This window comes from Pongo pygmaeus, chromosome 16, assembly GCF_028885625.2.
Source record: "Pongo pygmaeus isolate AG05252 chromosome 16, NHGRI_mPonPyg2-v2.0_pri, whole genome shotgun sequence".
NCBI lineage: Eukaryota > Metazoa > Chordata > Mammalia > Primates > Hominidae > Pongo > Pongo pygmaeus.
In genome coordinates this window covers 87276834-87295919 of record NC_072389.2, presented here as the reverse complement: position 1 = coordinate 87295919, position 19086 = coordinate 87276834, and the positions used below count along the sequence as shown (strand labels likewise).

General features: G+C 44.2%; 1 protein-coding gene and 1 long non-coding RNA gene across 4 annotated transcripts in view; one reads left to right on the top strand and one right to left on the bottom strand.

Moving 5' to 3' along the window:
- TMC3 (transmembrane channel like 3) overlaps positions 1-10906 on the top strand; it is a 40505-nt gene extending 29599 nt beyond the window's left edge. Inside the window, exons 15-22 of the mRNA XM_054451172.2 lie at positions 5-72; positions 1829-1957; positions 3831-3941; positions 4552-4677; positions 5405-5483; positions 6679-6721; positions 8341-8596; positions 10054-10906. Coding sequence (XP_054307147.1) covers positions 5-72; positions 1829-1957; positions 3831-3941; positions 4552-4677; positions 5405-5483; positions 6679-6721; positions 8341-8596; positions 10054-10906 — 1665 coding nt within the window. The remainder of the gene's footprint in view (positions 1-4; positions 73-1828; positions 1958-3830; positions 3942-4551; positions 4678-5404; positions 5484-6678; positions 6722-8340; positions 8597-10053) is intronic.
- Positions 1-19069, bottom strand: part of LOC129014135 (uncharacterized) — an 85503-nt gene extending 66434 nt beyond the window's left edge. Inside the window, exons 1-2 of one of the 3 annotated variants that reach the window (XR_010123834.1) lie at positions 18817-19069; positions 10784-10980 (exon numbers count right to left, since the gene is read on the bottom strand). This is a non-coding gene — a long non-coding RNA (uncharacterized LOC129014135). Of the gene's footprint in view, positions 1-10783; positions 10981-11291; positions 11465-18816 lie in introns of those variants that run through there. The other 2 variants (XR_010123833.1, XR_008494142.2) reach the window with 2 other exon arrangements.
- Between the last annotated feature and the right edge of the window lie 17 nt (positions 19070-19086).

Here is a 19086-nt window from a genome sequence, read left to right as displayed (position 1 = left end):
GTAGCCTGAATATGGAGAATTCAAAATAGCTGAGAATGTGCTACATTTAGTCTACAACCAAGGAATGATTTGGTAGGTATCAAAGTTTCTTCTTGCCTTTGCTTACATCTCATCTGGGCTAAGATTTTAATTTACTTAGTCTAGATGGGACACGACCATAACACAGTTACATAAGCATTAAGAAGGGATGTTTCCAAGATTATTATTTCACATGGATATTACTTTTATTAACGGTTTCCTAAGAATTTTGCAGGAAGAAATTAAAAAGAAAATAATCCATGTTTAAGCTACTATTGGTCACAGCCGAAAAAAAATCTGCACAGAAACCAGTAGAATACACTCTTAGGGAGGACTGGGGGAAGGCTGGGAGGACAGGCTGCTTCTCCTTAGTGAGGACTTCAGGAGTGGCTGCGGGGGACCTTGGCCAGTCTGTCCTTGCTCGCCACCCTCCCTCCATTTCCTCCTAATTTTCACTTAGACACTGGGCCCAGGAGCACAGCCATCCCCTAGACTGCAGACCCACCCTTGGGGAGGCAGGAAGTAGGGAAGTCTGTTCACCCATGGCACCTCCCAGCCCATGGCAATCCTGACCTTGGAGACACTGAGGAACTGATTTTACCTGTTGGACCAGAATAGTGCTATTTGTTAAAACACAAGCAAACAAACGAACAAAACACAAGAACTTGGGACATTCCATACATCCAGAAAACACTGTCTTCATAATCATTCAGTAAAATACATGGCAATTGAGAGGTAGAAAGTAATATGCCTCCTGTCAAATTCTTAGAGCCACTGTATTTTGCAAAATATCTTACAAATACAGTATTAAAAATAATATGTGACATTTATTTAATAGTGCTAGATATCAAGTACTTTTCTCCCTGTAGTAACTGATTTAATCCTTACAGTAAACCCATGAAGTAACTCCTATTATTTTCCCCTTTTTAAAGATGAGAAAACTGAACTGCAGAGAAGCTAAGTGTCTTACCTAACATCCAACAGACAATGACAACTGAACATTTCTTGTTAGAAACATTTTACTTATGAAACATATTCTTATGTCTGTGTTTATTTTCATACCACTAAATCCAAATTCCACAAGTATTAGATTGAATACATATCCAATATAAACTGATTTAGACTTAAGTCTGAAGACATGGGTTTTGTGGCCTAGCTGACATTTCTTTTCAGGGTGACCGTAAGTCCCAGCTTCCCTGGGATGATCTGGTTCTTGTCTGTGGGGTCAGTTCTTTCATTCCCCAAATCTCCCAGGTTTGGATGATATAGGGTCAGCCTTAGCAACATGTCTTTGGTTTCCCCATATCTGCCCTTGTTGTCTATCAACTGGATATTTACCTCTCCTCTCACTATTGCAGAGGAGTAAACAAACTGAAATGTGTGAGGATGCTTAATGCCATAGCCAGCAAAACTAGGTGCCCAACATATGTTGATTAAACCTGAAAGGCAGTAATTTATTAACACAGTCCTCATCACAAGCAAAACCAGGAGCTGGCCCCAAACAGTAGTTATCCATTATTTGCCGCCTTCCCAGAGGATTTTCCTTTGCTCAGCTGTGAAAAGAGAGACAAACAGTTGTCCTTTGCAAATATAATATTTTAAAATAGGATCAATATCCACCTTCAGTGACTTGTCTTATCTTTAGAAGGTGGAGGGTTGTGGTCTCAGGACTTCAGGGGCTTTTCCAGTTCTTTAAGCTTAGGGTGTAACCCCCAAAGTCTCAGAACCATGTTCCTGCATGGGGCTTCCATAGTCCTGGGAGATAGGCTGCAAGAGAACAGATGCAAACTGACCTTCCTCATGGTTCCAGGATGGGGGCCTTTTTCTCCCCATGTCTCCCAGCGTTCAATGTTCTCAAACTCATTGGGCTCATGTACCTGAGGAGCTGGGCTGTGCTGACCTGCAATGTGCCCCACCAGCAAGTATTTCGAGCCTCAAGGTGAGTAAGAATAAGATCTGATCATGCAGATAACTATATATATATATATATATATATAAAATCCATGCCTGCCTTACCCACGGGTCCTCTAGCAAGGGGTCCCCCCAACTCTCTTCCTGTCAAAACCTTGCCTGTCCTCCAATTTTATCTCCTCCAAGAGCCATTTCCAATGTCTTACTCTTTCAATGAATCATTACTCCTCTTGAACTCATGACACTTTTAAAACATTTTGCCGAAGTTTAATAATCCTTTAGAAAAAAGTACACAAATCATAAATGTTTAGCTTGATGAGTTTTCAAAAACTGAATACAAGGCAGTCAGATCAAAAAACAAAACACAAATGACACCCAGAGCATGCCCACTTGCATGTGATTCCAATCACTGCCAACTTCTAATGGCATAATTAGGCTTGCCTGGCTTTTACTTGATGTAAATGTAATCACACACACACAGTATGTGCTCCTTTGTGCCCAACTGCTTACACTCAACATTGTGTTTGTGAGAGTCACCTCACTGAGAAAATATACCCCAATTTCTTTATCCTGGCTCCTGCTGATGGGCATGTAGGTTACTTCCAGCTGTTACCCATAATGAGTAATGCTGCCTTGAACATCCTAAGTATCTTTGTTGCATATATACCTAGGAATGAAATTGCTGGGACACAGGGCATGCGTATGTTCACCTTTAGCAAATGGCACCAAAAAGTTTTCTAAAATGAACACCCCATTTTACATGTCTAGCAGCATTATATGAGAGTTACAATTGTTCTATAACCTTGCCAACACTTATTCTTTTATCTGTTTTAATTTTAGCCATTTTGGTGAATTCATAACACATTCTAAATACTTTGATTCAGTTATTTTACTTTGACATAATGGTTATGTGTGTCTATATCAGTGGCTTTCAAACTTTTGCTCATGACCTACTTGACAATGCATTTACATTTTATCTGATGACAGTACACATATATTAACACATTCAGATATGTTTTGATATATTTATATATGTTGTATATATGTGTATGTATATTTATTACATGTATGCATTTGTGTCTGTGGATAGAGAAAGAGAAAGAAGTTTCACAACTTATCACTCTCTTACTACATTCTGTGCTCTCTGACATTTTCTATTCTCTTTTAGTCAAGTCTTTTTCATGGGAGAGAGAGAGACAGAGAAACAGACCAACAGAGAGTACCAGTTGAAAGTAACTAGATTGACCCCTCATTCTCTTTTCTGAACTGTGTACAGGGCCTTGCACACCAAACAGGTCTAAGCTGCCCTCAGGGGAGCCCTGGGCATCCAAATTCCCTGACACTAGCTTAGGGCTCAGGGACCAGGGCTTAATCAGGCAGAACACATACCCTGGGCAGCCACATGCAGAGTGGATAAGAGGTTGAGTGCAAATCACACCCAAGTGAGAGAGTCAGGAATCATAAACAAAAGAGCCAAACCATCCCGAGATGTAAGAGACAACTTCAAGCCTGGGAATAGGAGAGGGAACCATTAGGTAAGGACCCAGATGGATGGGCAATGCTTCTAAGATTTTTCCATAAATTGAATTTACTGTGTGGAACTCCTGGGTGCCAGGGTGAGTTCACCAACCTCATGGTTTAAGGTGAACAGGTGCTCAGCAAATGTTTATTAGATGAACAGGTTGGGTGGGAGATCTCTGAAGTTCCTTTGAATGCTGATTTCTAGGTTTCTAAGCCGAATGTAACCCTATGACAGATCCATTCATAGGTAACCCTGAGAGGAGGATTTTTAGTTTGCAAAGAGTCAGGGCAACCGTTTCTGTGGCAGCTCTTTGGGCATATGCAACCCTGGCAACTGGCTATGGAGTGAACTTAATGCATGACATCTGATTTATCTGCAGATCCAACAACTTCTACTTGGCAATGCTCCTGTTTATGCTGTTTCTGTGCATGCTGCCAACCATTTTTGCTATTGTCCGATACAAGCCATCTCTAAACTGTGGGCCATTCAGGTAAGTTTTGTTCCCAGCTCTGCCCAGAGCAACTGACAGCTGTAAGCGAATTAAATCATATTGAACTGAATTATCCTTCAAGCTCACAGGGCAGGTAAACAGGATAGAAAGATTGCAAACCCGCATGTTTTAAATCCAAGACCAGTGCTCTTTCCTTAATAGAAGGCTGCCCTTAGTATAATCACCTCTGTGCTCATGTTAAAAAACATAATCCTTTTAAAGTGAAAAAGAGAAACAGCATTGCTCTGTGCTAGAGGACATTCTACCTGGTCAAAACACAGAAAGCATGTATTAAAACAGTGCATAGCACTTTTTTTCCTATATTATCCAGCCGTATTCAAGCAAAACCCTCTAGTATCTTCATCTAGCATTCAAGTCAGCTTTGATACAACATGTAATATTTAGTCTACCTTAGTGTACACGATTAGAACACACACATACATGCAATGTGATTAATGACCCCATCTTCCATCCTCCATATTAATTAGATATGAAATCATTTGAGGAATGTTATGAATTGGCTTCCAGGCATCCAGCCATTTTCTGATGTCTTGCAGCATCTTTCTGCCAAGAGCAATAAAATCTGGAGTTATGTTTTTCTTTCTCACAGTGGACAAGAGAAGATTTATGACATTGTGTCAGAAACGATTGAGAAAGACTTTCCCGTGTGGTTTGGCTCCGTGGTTGGGCACATCAGTAGCCCCGTGGTCATCCTGCCCGCGGTACTCCTGCTTTTGTGAGTACCACACCTGCCAGCTTTGCAGGGACTTCTGTGTGTTTGGCCAACAAGAAAATGCTGCTTTCCAATAATTATATAAAATTTATTAGTTCATTCAAAAATCAGTTAGGCTTAGAGCCTGATGATCTCAACAGGGACTCTGAGTCACACACCAGAGTCACATGAGGCACTGTGCCATGGAGACACAGCCACTGGGTCTCAGCGAGGGGTGGTGAGGGAGCACTCCATTGCCATTGAGGTGGTTATTGATCCATCAACACCATTTGGTCAATTACTGTGATCACTAGAATGGGGCTGAATGCCATGATCATTTTCTAGAAACTTAAATAATCCTGAAAAGGAATTTCACAATTCAGCCGAGTAGCTATGGCTTGTATTGGTTTAAAGGAAAAAAAAATAAAAGTGAGTGGATCCTGTACTCATAGCTTGATAGACTACAAAATTTCTCCATTTTCAGGTCTTCCTTATTGTTATCACCAGTGCAGAATTCCAGGTCAACGAGGGTGCTCTGGAAAGCCAGGAAGAGAAAACAAAAGCAGCCCCTTCCCAGTGCTCACTGGCTTGAGAATTTGCTGATACATTTTGTCCTTAGTGGAGGGTCAGTGGGTAGCCCGCATCTGGCCTGGGAGCCTCTCATGCCTGCCAACTATCTGCAGGGAACGTGGTCTGAAAAGCAGAAAAGCAAGTTGCAGTCCACTCATTGTCCTGTGTTGTTCTGTCCTAGCATGCTCATCTATTATCTCCAGAGCATCGCACGGTCTCTAAAGCTCAGCAACCACCAGCTCAAAATGCAGATCCAAAACGCAAGTATTTCATGAACTTTGCTATTGTGAATATGTGTCAACCATATGACTGACATCTTGCCAGCGTGGGAATACAAGTGAGGCCACATCTTCAAGGTTTCTGTGACTCTTGGCCACCCACTATGGTGCAAGGCCACCAATCCCCAGATGTCCAAGAGTTATTTCTAAGAATACCCAGGGATGGCTCCCCTTTGCTAGGAAGAAGGCTTCTCTTGTTTTTCTTCCTCCTCAAGGGGCCTGGCTGCTGCCTCGAGCCTTTCAGTGCCTCTCCTGTGACCACACCAAGCCCTCAGTGTGCCGGGTACTTCTGTGAGCTCTGGTAGATTGGCAAGGGAGAGAAAGGGCCCCTTCCCAATCCTTGTCAACTTGGACATCTGAGCCCAGTAGCACTGTTTGTCCTTAAAGCCTCACCTCTTTCATATCCTTTAGATGTGGCTGTCATTACCTTCTCTCTGTGGGGCTCAAACCCTATCTCTCAGAGCAGTCGCAGGGAGACACACACTCCCAAAACTTCCACAATTTCTCCTCCTCCACATACCCCAGGTGTTCCCTTAGTGCCCTGGGTCCTCCAGACCCCGAGGAAGGATCCCAGGACTGGGATGAGGCCAGTGAGGCTCCTAAAGCACCACATTTAAGGAGGCTCTGTAAATGTAATGCTGACTCTGTCCTTTCACAGCCCTGAAAATAAGTGCCTCCTTAAATCTGGCACCCCAGATGCCTCACTGACCTCACCCATGCAAAAAAACTCCTTCCATCTCTATCAGAAAAAAAAAAAAAACTTCCCATGAACATCAATTCATGCAAAGAAACACAAATTAGCTTCTAATGTGAAATTCATTTGGAGTTACAAAGGCCATTTTGGTGGAAACATACATCTCCAGTGTTGTTGATCTATATTCTTTTCTTTGTGATTCAGGCAAACTATTATGGGCAGAATCTAAACATGGTCTATAAATTAGCTGTCCCTAAATAAAACTGGCTAGGCATAAAACTCCAGCTCTCAGGTATCTGCATTTATTCATTCAAATAACAGGCCCGAGCCCAGAGCATACTGTCCATAGGGGGCAATAGTAGTACAGTCATGGTCCAAGGTAAGAACTATGGCATGTAAATCTTTTTCTCTTCCCCCAGGAATAATATTTGTTACTGCTTCCTGCTAAAGCCAAAACAAACATGCATATCATTTGCATTTTAGGCAAGATCAGAGGATAAGAAAAAGGTTGCCCAGATGGTAGAAGGTAAGTATTTCTGTTTCTTTTTGTTGTTGTTTTTTGTTTTGTTTTGTTTTGAGGCAGAGTCTTGCTCTGTCACCCAGGCTGGAGTGCAGTGGCGTGATCTCGGCTCACTGCAACCTCCACCCTCCGGGTTCAAGTGATTCTCCTGCCTCAGCCTCCTGAGAAGCTGGGATTACAGGTATGTGCCATCACGCCTGGCTAATTTTTATATTTTCACCGTGTTAGTCAGGCTGGTCTCAAACTCCTGACCTCATGATCCACCCACCTTGGCCTCCAAAGTGCTGGGGTTACAGGTGTGAGCCACTGCGCCTGTCCTAATATTTTTTTTTTAAATGCAGAGATCTGCTGTCTCAGTTAGTGGGCATTTAAAAATACAGCCATTTAAAGTAGTTTGCGGTATACTACCAATAAAAATTCCTGATAACCTGTGTTTTTTCACCAGTAACTCTGCACAATAAAATAAAATCTAGGGATATAAATGTTGTTTTAAATCTTCAATTTTTATATCATATCCAGGCCCATGAATAATCCCAAAACATGTGTAAAATCAGAAGGAAGTATTGAAGTAGGAGAGGAAAAGCAGCACATTCATGTGGATGAAAGCCCGAAGAATCTCTTTGTCTGGGTCACTTTTGTATACTTCCTCTCCATGGCCCATCTCTTCCTTGCAATGTTCCCTCCCAGGTCCCTTCCCTGAGCCTCCTTAGGTTCTGTCCTGTCCCTGCAGAGCAGGGAGAATGGAAGCATGTGGCGTAGAAGTCTGCTGTGGCCTGAAGGGAAGAAAGTGGGCAAGGGCAGCTCGAAGGAGATGGATCTGTTTCTCAGGACCACTAACAGAGTGTTGTGAGCTAGAAGGCTCACTGGGCACCATTAACATGGCACAGCCTACATGCATGAGAATGGGACCCAGAAGGGCTCTAGGAGCTAGCTCTCACAGCTGTTGCAATACTTCACTAATTGGAAGGGAAATATTCCTCTCCAGAAAAATGCCTGAGCAAGAGCTCTAAGGCCTAAGGATTATGCTTGCTTGCTCCATCAGCTTTTCAGAGAGAAGCCTACAATTGATAATGATTACTGAAAGTGGCTGTGGCTCACGCCATAAAATGCCTCTGTAATTGTCATCACTTATTTGCCAATTAAGCATAATTAAATTTAGTTCAGGTCACCTTCAAAAGCCAGAATCCACATAGACTGTTTCAGGATAACAATAGCATTGTCCAATGTTCATTTTCCAGCTCAAGACCACATCTTTTTTCAGAATGCATGTGAACTGTTTCCAAAGAATCATAATTGTTGTGTAAGCTTTATCTCCATTGAATAGATAAGGAACTGGAGGCCCAAAGCTGTTAAGTACTTGTTTTGCCTCATGGGAGCATCAGATGGAGTACTGTAAAGCCTTGTGTTCACTTGATTCCTCCTACACTCCCAGCTCCAACTTGCAGGGATGAAATCATTTGAATTACAGAATGTTTGTTGCCCACTGGTTAGGTGTATTTGTAAGTGCACTCAATTGTTTGTGGACCAACTCTTGGATGTCATAAAACTCTTGCAACTCAACTCATCTGAAGGTGTCACCTGCTCAGTGACACTTGTCTTCTCACAACACCTCCCTCTCCCCGCAGCCCGAATCCAGACCCAGGAAGAAAGCACCAAGAAGCTTCCAAACGACAGTGATCTTACCAGCCAGCTGTCCTCAGCGCACTCAGCCACACCCCAAAACAACAGCAACGTGGCCCATTTTGACTCAGGGAGCAGCAAGAGTGGCAGGATAGAGACAATCGCACAGTCCATGCCCCAGAGCCCCAGGCCAGGGGACAGGGCTCCTAGCTCCCCTCTCCCTGGGGTCTCCAAATCCAGGCTAGAGCATGAAACTAACAGGTGAGGCTCCACTGCAGCACAGATTAAAACCTGGAATGTGAGAGAGTTGAAGGCCTCAGCAGCTTCAGGAGGCCAAGGACATTAAATTCTAATTCTCCCAGAAGGCATGGGTCAGGAGACTGTGACAGCTGGTACTAAAAAGAAATGGAGGCGGGGTGTGGGTGTCAAAGTTTATCAAACAGAACAAATTCTTCCTCCTAGGTTATCTGCCATTTAACTTGTAAGCAAACCTTCCAGCCAACCTAGGATAAACATTTGTCTAGGCTAAGAAAATAACTGTTTATTTTTTAGTTCCACACTGGCCATATTATTGGCAAGATCTTCCATATTTTAGCTGTAGTCTGGTCAAGTTATTGGCAAGACCATTTATGTATTACATGGGGTAAAAGAAAGCAGTAGATCTCTTCCTACTTTAATGGAGGTAGGACCCCTGGAAAGATGAAGGGGATAGACCTGCAGTGGCCCAAACTCATATGGAGAATTATATTTGATCTGAATGTAGCACAGCGAAAGCAATATAGATAAAATACATGGGCTCTCTTTTTTAAAGATAATGACTAAGTTAGCAAAGAACTTGAAGTCTTGTCATATAAGGAGTTGTCTGCCTGTCTCTGTGGGGTCTTGACAAGGAGAAAGGGTTCAAATACTCCTTGGGAGGCCACTAGGGGTCAAACTACAGCCACCATACAGATTCAAGTCTTTATCAGGAAGAACTTTTTTTTTTTTTTGAGACAAGAGTTTCGCTCTTGTCACCCAGGCTGGAGTGCAGTGGTGCAATCTCGGCCCACTGCAACCTCCATCTCCCAGGTTCAAGCAATTCTCCTGCCTCAGCCTCCCGAGTAGCTGGGATTACAGGCACCTGCCACCACACCCGGCTTTTTTTTGTATTTTCAATAGAGACCAGGTTTCACCATGTTGGCCAGGCTGGTCTCAAACTCCTGACCTTAAGTGATCCACCTGCCTTGGCCTCCCAAAGTGCTGGGATTACAAGTGTGAACCACCGTACCTGGCCAGGGAAAAACTGTTTAATATGTACAACTCCCCTCCACCCACCAGTGGAAATTCAGAGAAGTGCTTGAGAAGTCAGACAGCTGCTTAGCAGAAAGGAAGAGAAACTGTGTTCCTAACATGTGCTTCACAGACACTAGTCCCACTATGTGCCTCTTGACACAAAGAGGGCTCTGTGATGAAATACACTAGCACAACACCCCTCGCTCTGCACTCTTCGTGGAGACTCACATGTACATCACTGATTTAGTGTTCTGAAAATTCCAGCAGTAAAGAAAACTGTTTAGCCCAGTCCCCCAAATGTCTCTGTGCACATAATCCACACCCATTAACCAGTTGGAACCAGCCTCAGTGAAAATGCTCAGAGAACTGCTCACAGCTCACAGTCCTCAGGTGTGGGGCTCTGAGACCACCAAGGCCACAGCTACTTAACCGCCCCTGTCTTACAGGTATCTGCATGGTCTGTGTGCAAGCACCAGCGACCTTCACAGGAACAGATCGCGCACACCTATGACATTTACAACGCACATCGAAGATATACACTCAGAACCTCTTTTCCGAAAAGACTTTCAGCAAATCAACCCTCCTCACCGTGGACCACAGGCCTCGACTTTGCTGGCACAGGGTCCCAGGCCCCACCCCCCCAGATACTATGTCATTAATGAACGTGACTCTTACAAGAAAAAACATCTAAATGTCTGGCCAGAAAGACATTTCAAGATAGATGCTTCAGGTGACATTGTGGAGCTGTACCCCAGGAACGTGCGACAATATGCATCCCGGGTCCCCCGCCAGCCTCCCTCCCCCCAGCTGAGTGAAGAAGAGGAGACGCCAAGGAGAGATTGGATCAAACGGTCTCTTCCCCCACGCTCCCTGATAGACCTCCGTCGGGCTCCTCATTTTTATATTGGGGAGAGGTCTGAAAGTCAGACCCTGGCTCCCGAGCACCAGGGGAGGGTGCACTACAAGTCGTGGAATGAAGATTTTGAGGGTCACCTTGAGAGGCCAGCTTATGTGCCCAAAAAGCCACGATCCCGGAATTTCCAATACCCACAGCCGCCTCTGAAGCCCAGAGGGAAGCCCAGAGGGAAGCCCAGGTTCGAGCCATCCCTCACGGAATCTGACTCCGTGTCGGCAGCATCCAGCAGTGACCAGCAGAACAGCAGCGCTGACCAGTACCTGCAGGTCACCCACTGTCAGGGCAGGTTCCCGAGGTCCGTGGGTCAGCCCAGCAGGAGGAAGGCCAAGTCGGGGCAGGAGCTGACCGTGGATCTGGATGACTTGATTTGTTCAAATGTCTAGGCTTCCTCCAGTGTCCCGTTCCTAGAGGTCAGGCCCCTGTTGGAGTGCTGGGCCAGCACATGGCATCTCCCTTTCTGGAAAAAGAGGTGAACACGTGTGTTAGAGACCTGAGGGGCATGGTCAGCGGCTGCTAGCTGAGGCCCTGAGGCTGACAGGGCTATTCTATAGCTACTGTTAGCCAAATGTATCCGAGTTAGGTGGCACCAAAGTATGTCACCAGCAGTGAATCACCACGGGTCTGCAGCAACCTCAATACTTGCCTCCTCGGAAAAAAGAATTTGGCGGAGGGGCTCAAGACAGAAGGAGAGACTGAGGCAAGTTTTAGAGCAGGCATGAAAGTTTACTGAGAAGCTTTAGAACAGGAATGAAAGAACGTAAAACATACTTAGTAGAGGGCCAAGCAGGCGACTTGAGAGATCGAGTGCACTGTTTGACCTTTGACTTGGGGTCTTAAACATTGGCATGCTTCCGGGGTCTTGCGTTGCTTCTCCCCAGGATTCTTCTCTTTCTTCCCTTGGGGCGGGCTGTCCGCATGCGCAGTAGTGGCCTGCTAGCTCTGGGGAGGGGAGCATGCGCAGTGTGTTTACTGGAGTTGTGCACATGCTCACTCGAGGTTCTTCCCTTACCAGCGGAATGCTCAACTTTGTCTCTTAGTGCGCATGTTTGAGCCCACTCGCCCAACTCCTGACGTTTTATGGGGAAGCTGCTGATCACCAGTTTCAGGTTTTTTCTATCTATTGGGAGACTGTCGTTCCCTGGTGCCAGCTGTGACCAATTATTATTTTAGAGAGACAATTAACAGCCACCTGACCATCACCTGATGGTCGCCTGACATTCCTGGGGGTTGTGTTGAAGAAGGAATTCATGAATTTTACAAGTATAATCAAAGACAACCAAAAATTTTTACTTTTTCCTTCAAAAGCTAAGTGTAGTGTAGCTCCCCCATAGTCTAAGTTAAAGAAGAATACTAACTGCCTGTTTTTCCTTCTGTGCTCAGCGATCCTTATCTGTACTTGCTAGTTTCACATTCCTTGAGGCTCAGCGAGTTCCTGCTTCACCACCTTAGCGCAGCTGCAAAGTTACAAGGTTGATGCAGAAACATGGTTTCCCAGGGATGTGGAACATGTAGTATAGATAAATGTAAAAGACTGATCAACTGCCTTTGCTCTCGCTTATGTAAGTACGCTTCCTGCCTCACGTAGCTCCTGGCCACTGACTGCTTAAAAGGTGGCTGCTTTCTTTGTCCAGGGCTCAGACTTTCCTGGACGCTAGTCCTACTGAGCCAGGTGATCACCTTTTAATAAAGACCTTTCCTGAACTCACTCTGTTCAGTGTCTCCCATCTTTGATTGTCCCACAACATTTCGTTGGCAGGAACCCCCACTGCCTGCTCATGTCTGACTGACTACCTACTGTAACACTACCACACATGAGCAGATTGTTTCCGTGGGGCTCTTTGCATCCAGAAGCACATCAGGCCATCATTTCAATGGAATTCAGTGCTTTGCCTCCTTTTGGGTTGACCACAAATCATAAGCAAGCCAGAGATATCTCATCCTGCCTGCTGAAGCCTCACCTGAGATATCGGAATGATACGAGTGAACCGTTTGTATTGCAATGCTGTCTTTCAACAGACAAAAGTCATCTTCTCTAATAAGCACCCCAGATCAGATGGCCACCCTTAAAGATATCACAATGCTTAGTTTGCATGAATAATCATTTTAGTGATGACAAGAGGAACTAACATTTATTGAGAACTTATTTTACTCTGCTAACTGGGCAGTATATCTGTATTAATGAGTCAGGACACTTAGATTGGAAGTAATCCATGATTTATCCCTAAGGTTTGCTGGTTTGCTTAACTGGGAAGGATGGGAATCAAGCTAGCTTCAGGCCCAGCTGGAGCCAGGGCATTAAAGCACCCTCATGAATCTCTTTTCACCTCTCTGCTCTATTTCTATGTTTGTTGACCTCATTTTCTCCTACTGGCAACAGGCTTCCTCCGTGTAGTCAATGGAGAAGGAAATCACAGCCACAGAAAATGCCAGGTTTACACCATCCAGCCAATGAGCCCAGAGGGAAGAACAGCACTGTTCCCCCCACCCCTCAACGTCCCCTGCTCCCTGTCCCCTTCACATTATCTTCACCTTTATGGGCTGATGTCCTTGGATCCTTCTACGGGCATTCTGCAGGGTTTGGGCAGCAGTGTGTTCAATCTGCCATGGTTAACCAGGAGCACACCCTGATTCAAATTTCCATAACTCTTTTCACTCTAAATTGTGTCTTTTAAACATTTGTCTCCTCCACCAGATTGTGTCTTTGGAGCAAGAATGGTGTTGTATTCATTCTGCATCTTCAGTCACTGACATATATTGTATTCATTTTCTATTACTGCATAACAAATTTAGTAGGCTTAAAAGAACACAGACTTATCATCTCAGTTTCCATGGATCAGGAGTCCAGGCCCAGCTTAGGTGGATCCTGAGCTCAGGGTCTCATCAGGCTATAATCCAGGTGTCTGCCAGAGCTGGCATCCCATTTGAGGTTCAAGGTCCTCTTCCAAGCTCAGGTGATTGTTGGCAGAATTCATTTCTTTGAGGTCCTAGGACTGAGGCCCTCCACTCCTAGAGGCTGCCCGCAGTTCCCTGCCACAAGGCCCTCTCCACAACATGGCTGTTTGCATCTTCAAAGCCAGAGAGTGTTTCTTCAGCTTTGAATCTCTTTCCTTCCAGGGAAGACCTGAACCCACTTTTTAAAAGGGCTCACCTGATTAGGTCAGGCCCACCCAGATACTCTCTTTTGATTAACTCAGAGTTGACTGAGTGGAGATCTCATTACATCTTCAAAATCACTTCACTTTTACTATATCTGGGAGTAAAATCTCATCATATACACAAGTGCCAGCATACTCAAGGGAAGAAGATTATATAGGGCATGTATACTAGGGAGCAGCAATCTTGGAGGCCAACCATAGATAATAAACATCTGTTGAATGAGAATGGGTGAACAAATAAATGAAAGAGTTGTCCTAATGAATGAATCACAAATGGCCTGGTCACAGGTATATATTCTAAGATTCATTACCAATTCCAAACTGAAAGAAAAGTCTGTATAAATACCACCATTTTAAATGTACACACAGATTAACACCTCTCCTGAAATTTAGGAAGAGGAGTGGACATATTTTCAAATATCTTGCCATGACAAATCCAAGAGGTTGCAGTCTGCTGAAGATTCAGTGTTCTACAATGCCACGAAATGGGTCTGCTTAAGACTCAATGTTCTACAATGCCATGAAATGGGTCTGCTTAAGACTCAATGTTCTACAATGCCACGAAATGGGTCTGCTTAAGACTCAATGTTCTACAATGCCATGGAAATGTGCTTTTGAGATAGAGGTGCTCATGGGAGGTTCATGATGATGGTCCTCTCTTCCTGGTGCTTGGTCTGGGACTGTGGCCTCAAGCTCCCTGGGACATTAAAACATATTTTGGAAAAGGCTGACCTTTGCTCCAGACACCTGTGGGAGCACCATTGTCTGTGTGGGAGTGGGGAGGTGCTTCTTTAGGACTTAAGGGCAAGCAGGTCCTGAGACATTCCTAAGAAAATTTGAGAGTGGCCAAACACACGCAGGGTTGAAAGTATGAGTATCACTTTCCAATTCACAACACAGCTCACGTGCACTCTGGCACTTACTGTTGGGTTAGGTCTTTAATTTAAATAAATTTAAAAGACGTAGAATAGTGCAAAGTCTACTATGACAAGCACCAATATTCCTACTGTGAGAGTCAACAACTGCCAAAATTGGAATTTTATTTCATTTCCATTTAGCCATTTTGTTACTATTAATAATAAAGAAAATATTACAGATACGGTCAAAGCCTACTCTAATCCCTACACAAAGTCTCATTCCCTTCACACTAGCAAGAGTTTGGAGTACATCCATTGGTCAATTGTTTATAGTTTTATATGTTGTATGTGTGAGTATATACGTATAAGCATCCATAAACAATATGTAAGCACATCTTAAGTAAAGAATATTATACTGCATGTATTAACGCACATACTTATATTTTTAGCTCTAGCAAAAAATAGATCAAACTCATAACTGTAGCAAAGTATTTCATCACATGAATAAACTACATAATATCGATCCTTTTTTTTTACTGATGGACATTGTAATCATTTCTACTTCTTTGCTGCTGAAAATAATGTTGCACTAAACATCTTTTATATGTCTGTCTTGATGTATCTTTTTGGCACACACATGTGCCAGTGTTTACTTAGAAGTGAATATCGGTCCTCCTAAAAGAGAAATCCCTAGCTCATAAGAGATGAGCATGTTCATTTTCACTAGCAGCTCCTTTATTAGTCCTCATGAGTCCAGACGTCTGTGCACACTTCCTCTAGGGCATGAGAGGGCCATTTTCTTGTAGCCTCACCAATGCCTGATACTATCACACTGTATCATTTTTGCCAATCTGATGAAAAAATTATACCAACTTATTTTAATTAATTTGTATTTCTTATTGTTATCATCTCTCTCTAAGTCAACTGGCCATTTGCATTTCCTCTTCTGTGAACCGATTGCCTATTCAACACCTTTGTTCATTTTTCTGTAGACATCAACCATCATCGCTGTGAAAAGGAGCTCATAAAGCTCCTGACAAAAGCACCACATGCTAGTCAGTTATCCCTTTCCCTTCCCTGAACTCTAGCCCTTGTCTAAGTTGCAGCAACAGAAAGCTAAAAACCTACTCTGTCAAAAATGCCTTTGCATAACTGTGGTTTCACCACATTGCTTTGTATTTTAGTAACAGTCCAAGGGGGTGTACATTTCTGCCTTTGGTCAAACTATTATTGAGGACATGATCCACAGCATTATTAAAATCTCTCCTAAAACACCTACATAACAAACTCCTCTCAAGTCTCAAAGATCAGACTGTTATATCCATTAAAGAGTGAATTCCTTTTGATAAGAGTAGTTCAGTAAATATCTTAGTAACCTCAGAATGCTTCCTTTAGTCACTTCTTTTGTCTCAGAATTCATGAGTGCCAGGAAACTTAGAGCAAAGTTTTCTGCACATCTCTAAAAGACTAACTTCCCTAGCCTAAGGTAGTATTTTCCAGCTACTCTGTGTGTGTGTTTTCCTTCTTTTTAGGGTTTGCAGGTTGTTGTTTTCTTTTATCTTTGCACGTTTCACACTTAACACTACATATGCTCATAGGATATAGTAGACAGCAAAGCATATGAGTAAACACGTGGCCTTTGGAAATAGAAATCAGATGTTTGCCACAGCTCTGCCACTTCCCAGCTATGTGGCCTTGGATACCCTACATGATCTTCATTTTCTTAACTTGCAAAATGGGAGTAGTAGTCTCTATATCATGGTGCTGCGGTATTGTTGTGAAGTTAAATGGCCCGATACAGGTAAAGTGCTTAGGATAGTGGCTAGCAAGAAGTAAGTGCTGAGTAACGATTAGCTATTGCTGAGTAAACAATAAACATACAGGCATGCTTACATTTGTAGATTCACATAGCACCTGCCCAAGCTAACTTAGTAAATATGCATGCAATTCTTCATCAGTGTCTAAGTGGAAAGCAGATACTGCACTCTATTCAGGGCCTTGTAAGATTGGAGCATGTGGACACTTGGGACCACCCCCTCTATAGTCTGTCTGGTGGTGGTGTGAGTTAGAAGCTACCTGCCCCCATATACACCTATTAAAAACTCAGCTGGGACTTTGATGAAGTCTGGTGGACAACTGGGTGACTCGGAGGCCTCTCAGGACCTTGTGAGAAGGGCTCTGATCAATGGAATCTCCAGAGCTCAGTCATTCCTCCAGCCCCTTCAGCTCCAAACTGCAGCCTCAGACAGACTACAAAATAGATTTCTGTCCCAGGCCCCTGGGAACCACTGTGTGGGCAGCTCTCACCTTCCCTCTGTTCCAACCATCTGCTCACTCTGCCCTGTACCAGCCTCTGGTGATACAATAGATGAGTGGTCTGCTTGAAGGCTGCCCTGACCTCACCAATCTCCTACTTCCAGTTTGTCACAGGCCTCGGGGACAGTTTGCTTCTCCAAATATTTTGTATATCCAGACATTCCCATTTCCTAGGAGCCAAATAGTACTACTATAGTCCTACTGGGGGTCTGCTGCATCCCCACTTTCTACCATCTGTGCTAGGTTATTTTGATGGCTACATAATATTCCACTAAGTGGATGTTCTGTAACTTTGGTTAATATACTGGTAAATAGGTTGCTTCCAGTTGCAAGATTAATTTTATACATCTTTGTGCAGGAAGAGTCACTGGATCAAAGAACAAGTGAGTAAAATTTTAATATATGTTGTTATTCTGTTCCCAGGAGGTTGCATACATTTATACTCTCATCCAGTGTATAACAACTATTTCTCCATACCCTCACCAACACAGAGTATAAACAAACTTCATGTTTGTCCATCAATAGGTTTTAAAAAAAGCCTCTCCTTGCTTTAATTTTTAATTCCCTAACAATGAGTGAGGTTCTGCATCTTTTTATAGCTTTGTTAGCCATGTCAATTAATTTTTCCACAAAGTATCTTTCCATGTCTAATGCATTCTTTTTGTCTATGGGGTTGTCTGAAAATTGCTTAATGATTTGTATGAGCCCTTGGTTCGATAAGAAAACTTGTGTGTTAAAGTGTGTCCCGATTTTTTTCTCATATTGTCTAACTTTTTATGAAATTTTGATGTGCTTAATTTTTTAGTGGGGTTAATTTACTAGTCTTTTCTTTTATGGGTCCTAAGAGTATTCACATGCATTACTTCCCTCGCTCTTCACAAGGGCATAGGGAACATTTATTTGTTTGTTTGTTTGTTTTTATTACTTTTTGAGACAGGGTCTTCCTCTGTAGCCCAGGCTGGAGTGCAGTGGCACGATCACGGTTCACTGCTGCCTCTGCCTCCCGGGTTGAAGCGATCCTCCCACCTCAGCCCCCCAGGTAGCTGGGATTACAGCCCCGCGCCACCATGCCCGGCTAATTTTTGTATTTTTAGTAGAGACGGAGTCTCGCCATGCTGCTCAGGCTGGTCTCGAACTCCTAGGTTCAAGTGATCTCCTGCCTCGGCCTCCCAAAATGCTGGGATTACAGGCGTGAGCCACTGGACCCTGCCAGGAACATTTATGGTGTATCCCATTTCACCTTGGAGCAAACTGAAGCTCAAAGAATAATGAGTGAAACTGGGTTTAGATCTTGAGCTCCCTAATTCCCCATCCAGGTCTTCTTCACAGCCTGGCTGCCCTTCATATCTTCCAAAAAGGTCTTTCAAGTTGTCATTTTGTTTACACTACTCTTCCAAACATTTATATCGAAAGTTTAAAGGAAACAATGAGTACACAAAAAAGAAACAAACAGACCTCAGTATTAACCTTTTCAAATATTTAGTTGGTGATAGCACAGAAGAGGGGAAACCGAGGCTGTCCTTGCCATTCACATTGTGAAGATGCGACCCTGGCTCACTCCCCGCAGCTCCAGGGCAGCTGGAAGCAGAGAACTCCCATATCTCTAATAAAGCCGGGCCTCTCGCAGATGTCAGCGCATTGCATTGACTCCTGGACACCTGCACTAAAGGCCCCTCAGGCACCTCCAACTAAATATGCCCAGAACTGAACTCACCTTATCTCTTCTCCACCTCAGGTAAGCTGCCAGGTGGCCAAGGCTGGGAGTCAGGATGCTTTCTCCTTCTGAACATCCACAATCGGGGGCAGAGACCTTCACCTTCCATCTCCTAAACACTCTACGATGGGTCCTCTTCTCTTCACCGCCACTCCCCGCACCCCTGCCCCACACCTCTCCCACCATTGCACGCGCCCAGTCTCCACGCGCATTTCCTCTCCCACCCTGCAGCAGCCGCCCTAGAATATTACCTCTAATGCAAATCGCACCACTGTCCCGCAGGCTGAAAGCTTCGGTGCACTCAGGACAAGAGTCCATGCTTCTTAAACAGTCGACGTTGTCCGCGACCTGGCTCGGCCCAACGGGTCAGACAGTCATTGGCCATCTCAGAGTCCCGGCGCTCCAGAGCCCCTCCCACAGCGGGACAGGAAGGAGGCGGATACTGCTGGACCTTACCCGGCCAGCCCAAGGCGTCCGGGACCAGCCCAGGCGCTGACGCTAACTGGAGAGCCTGGCCCCGC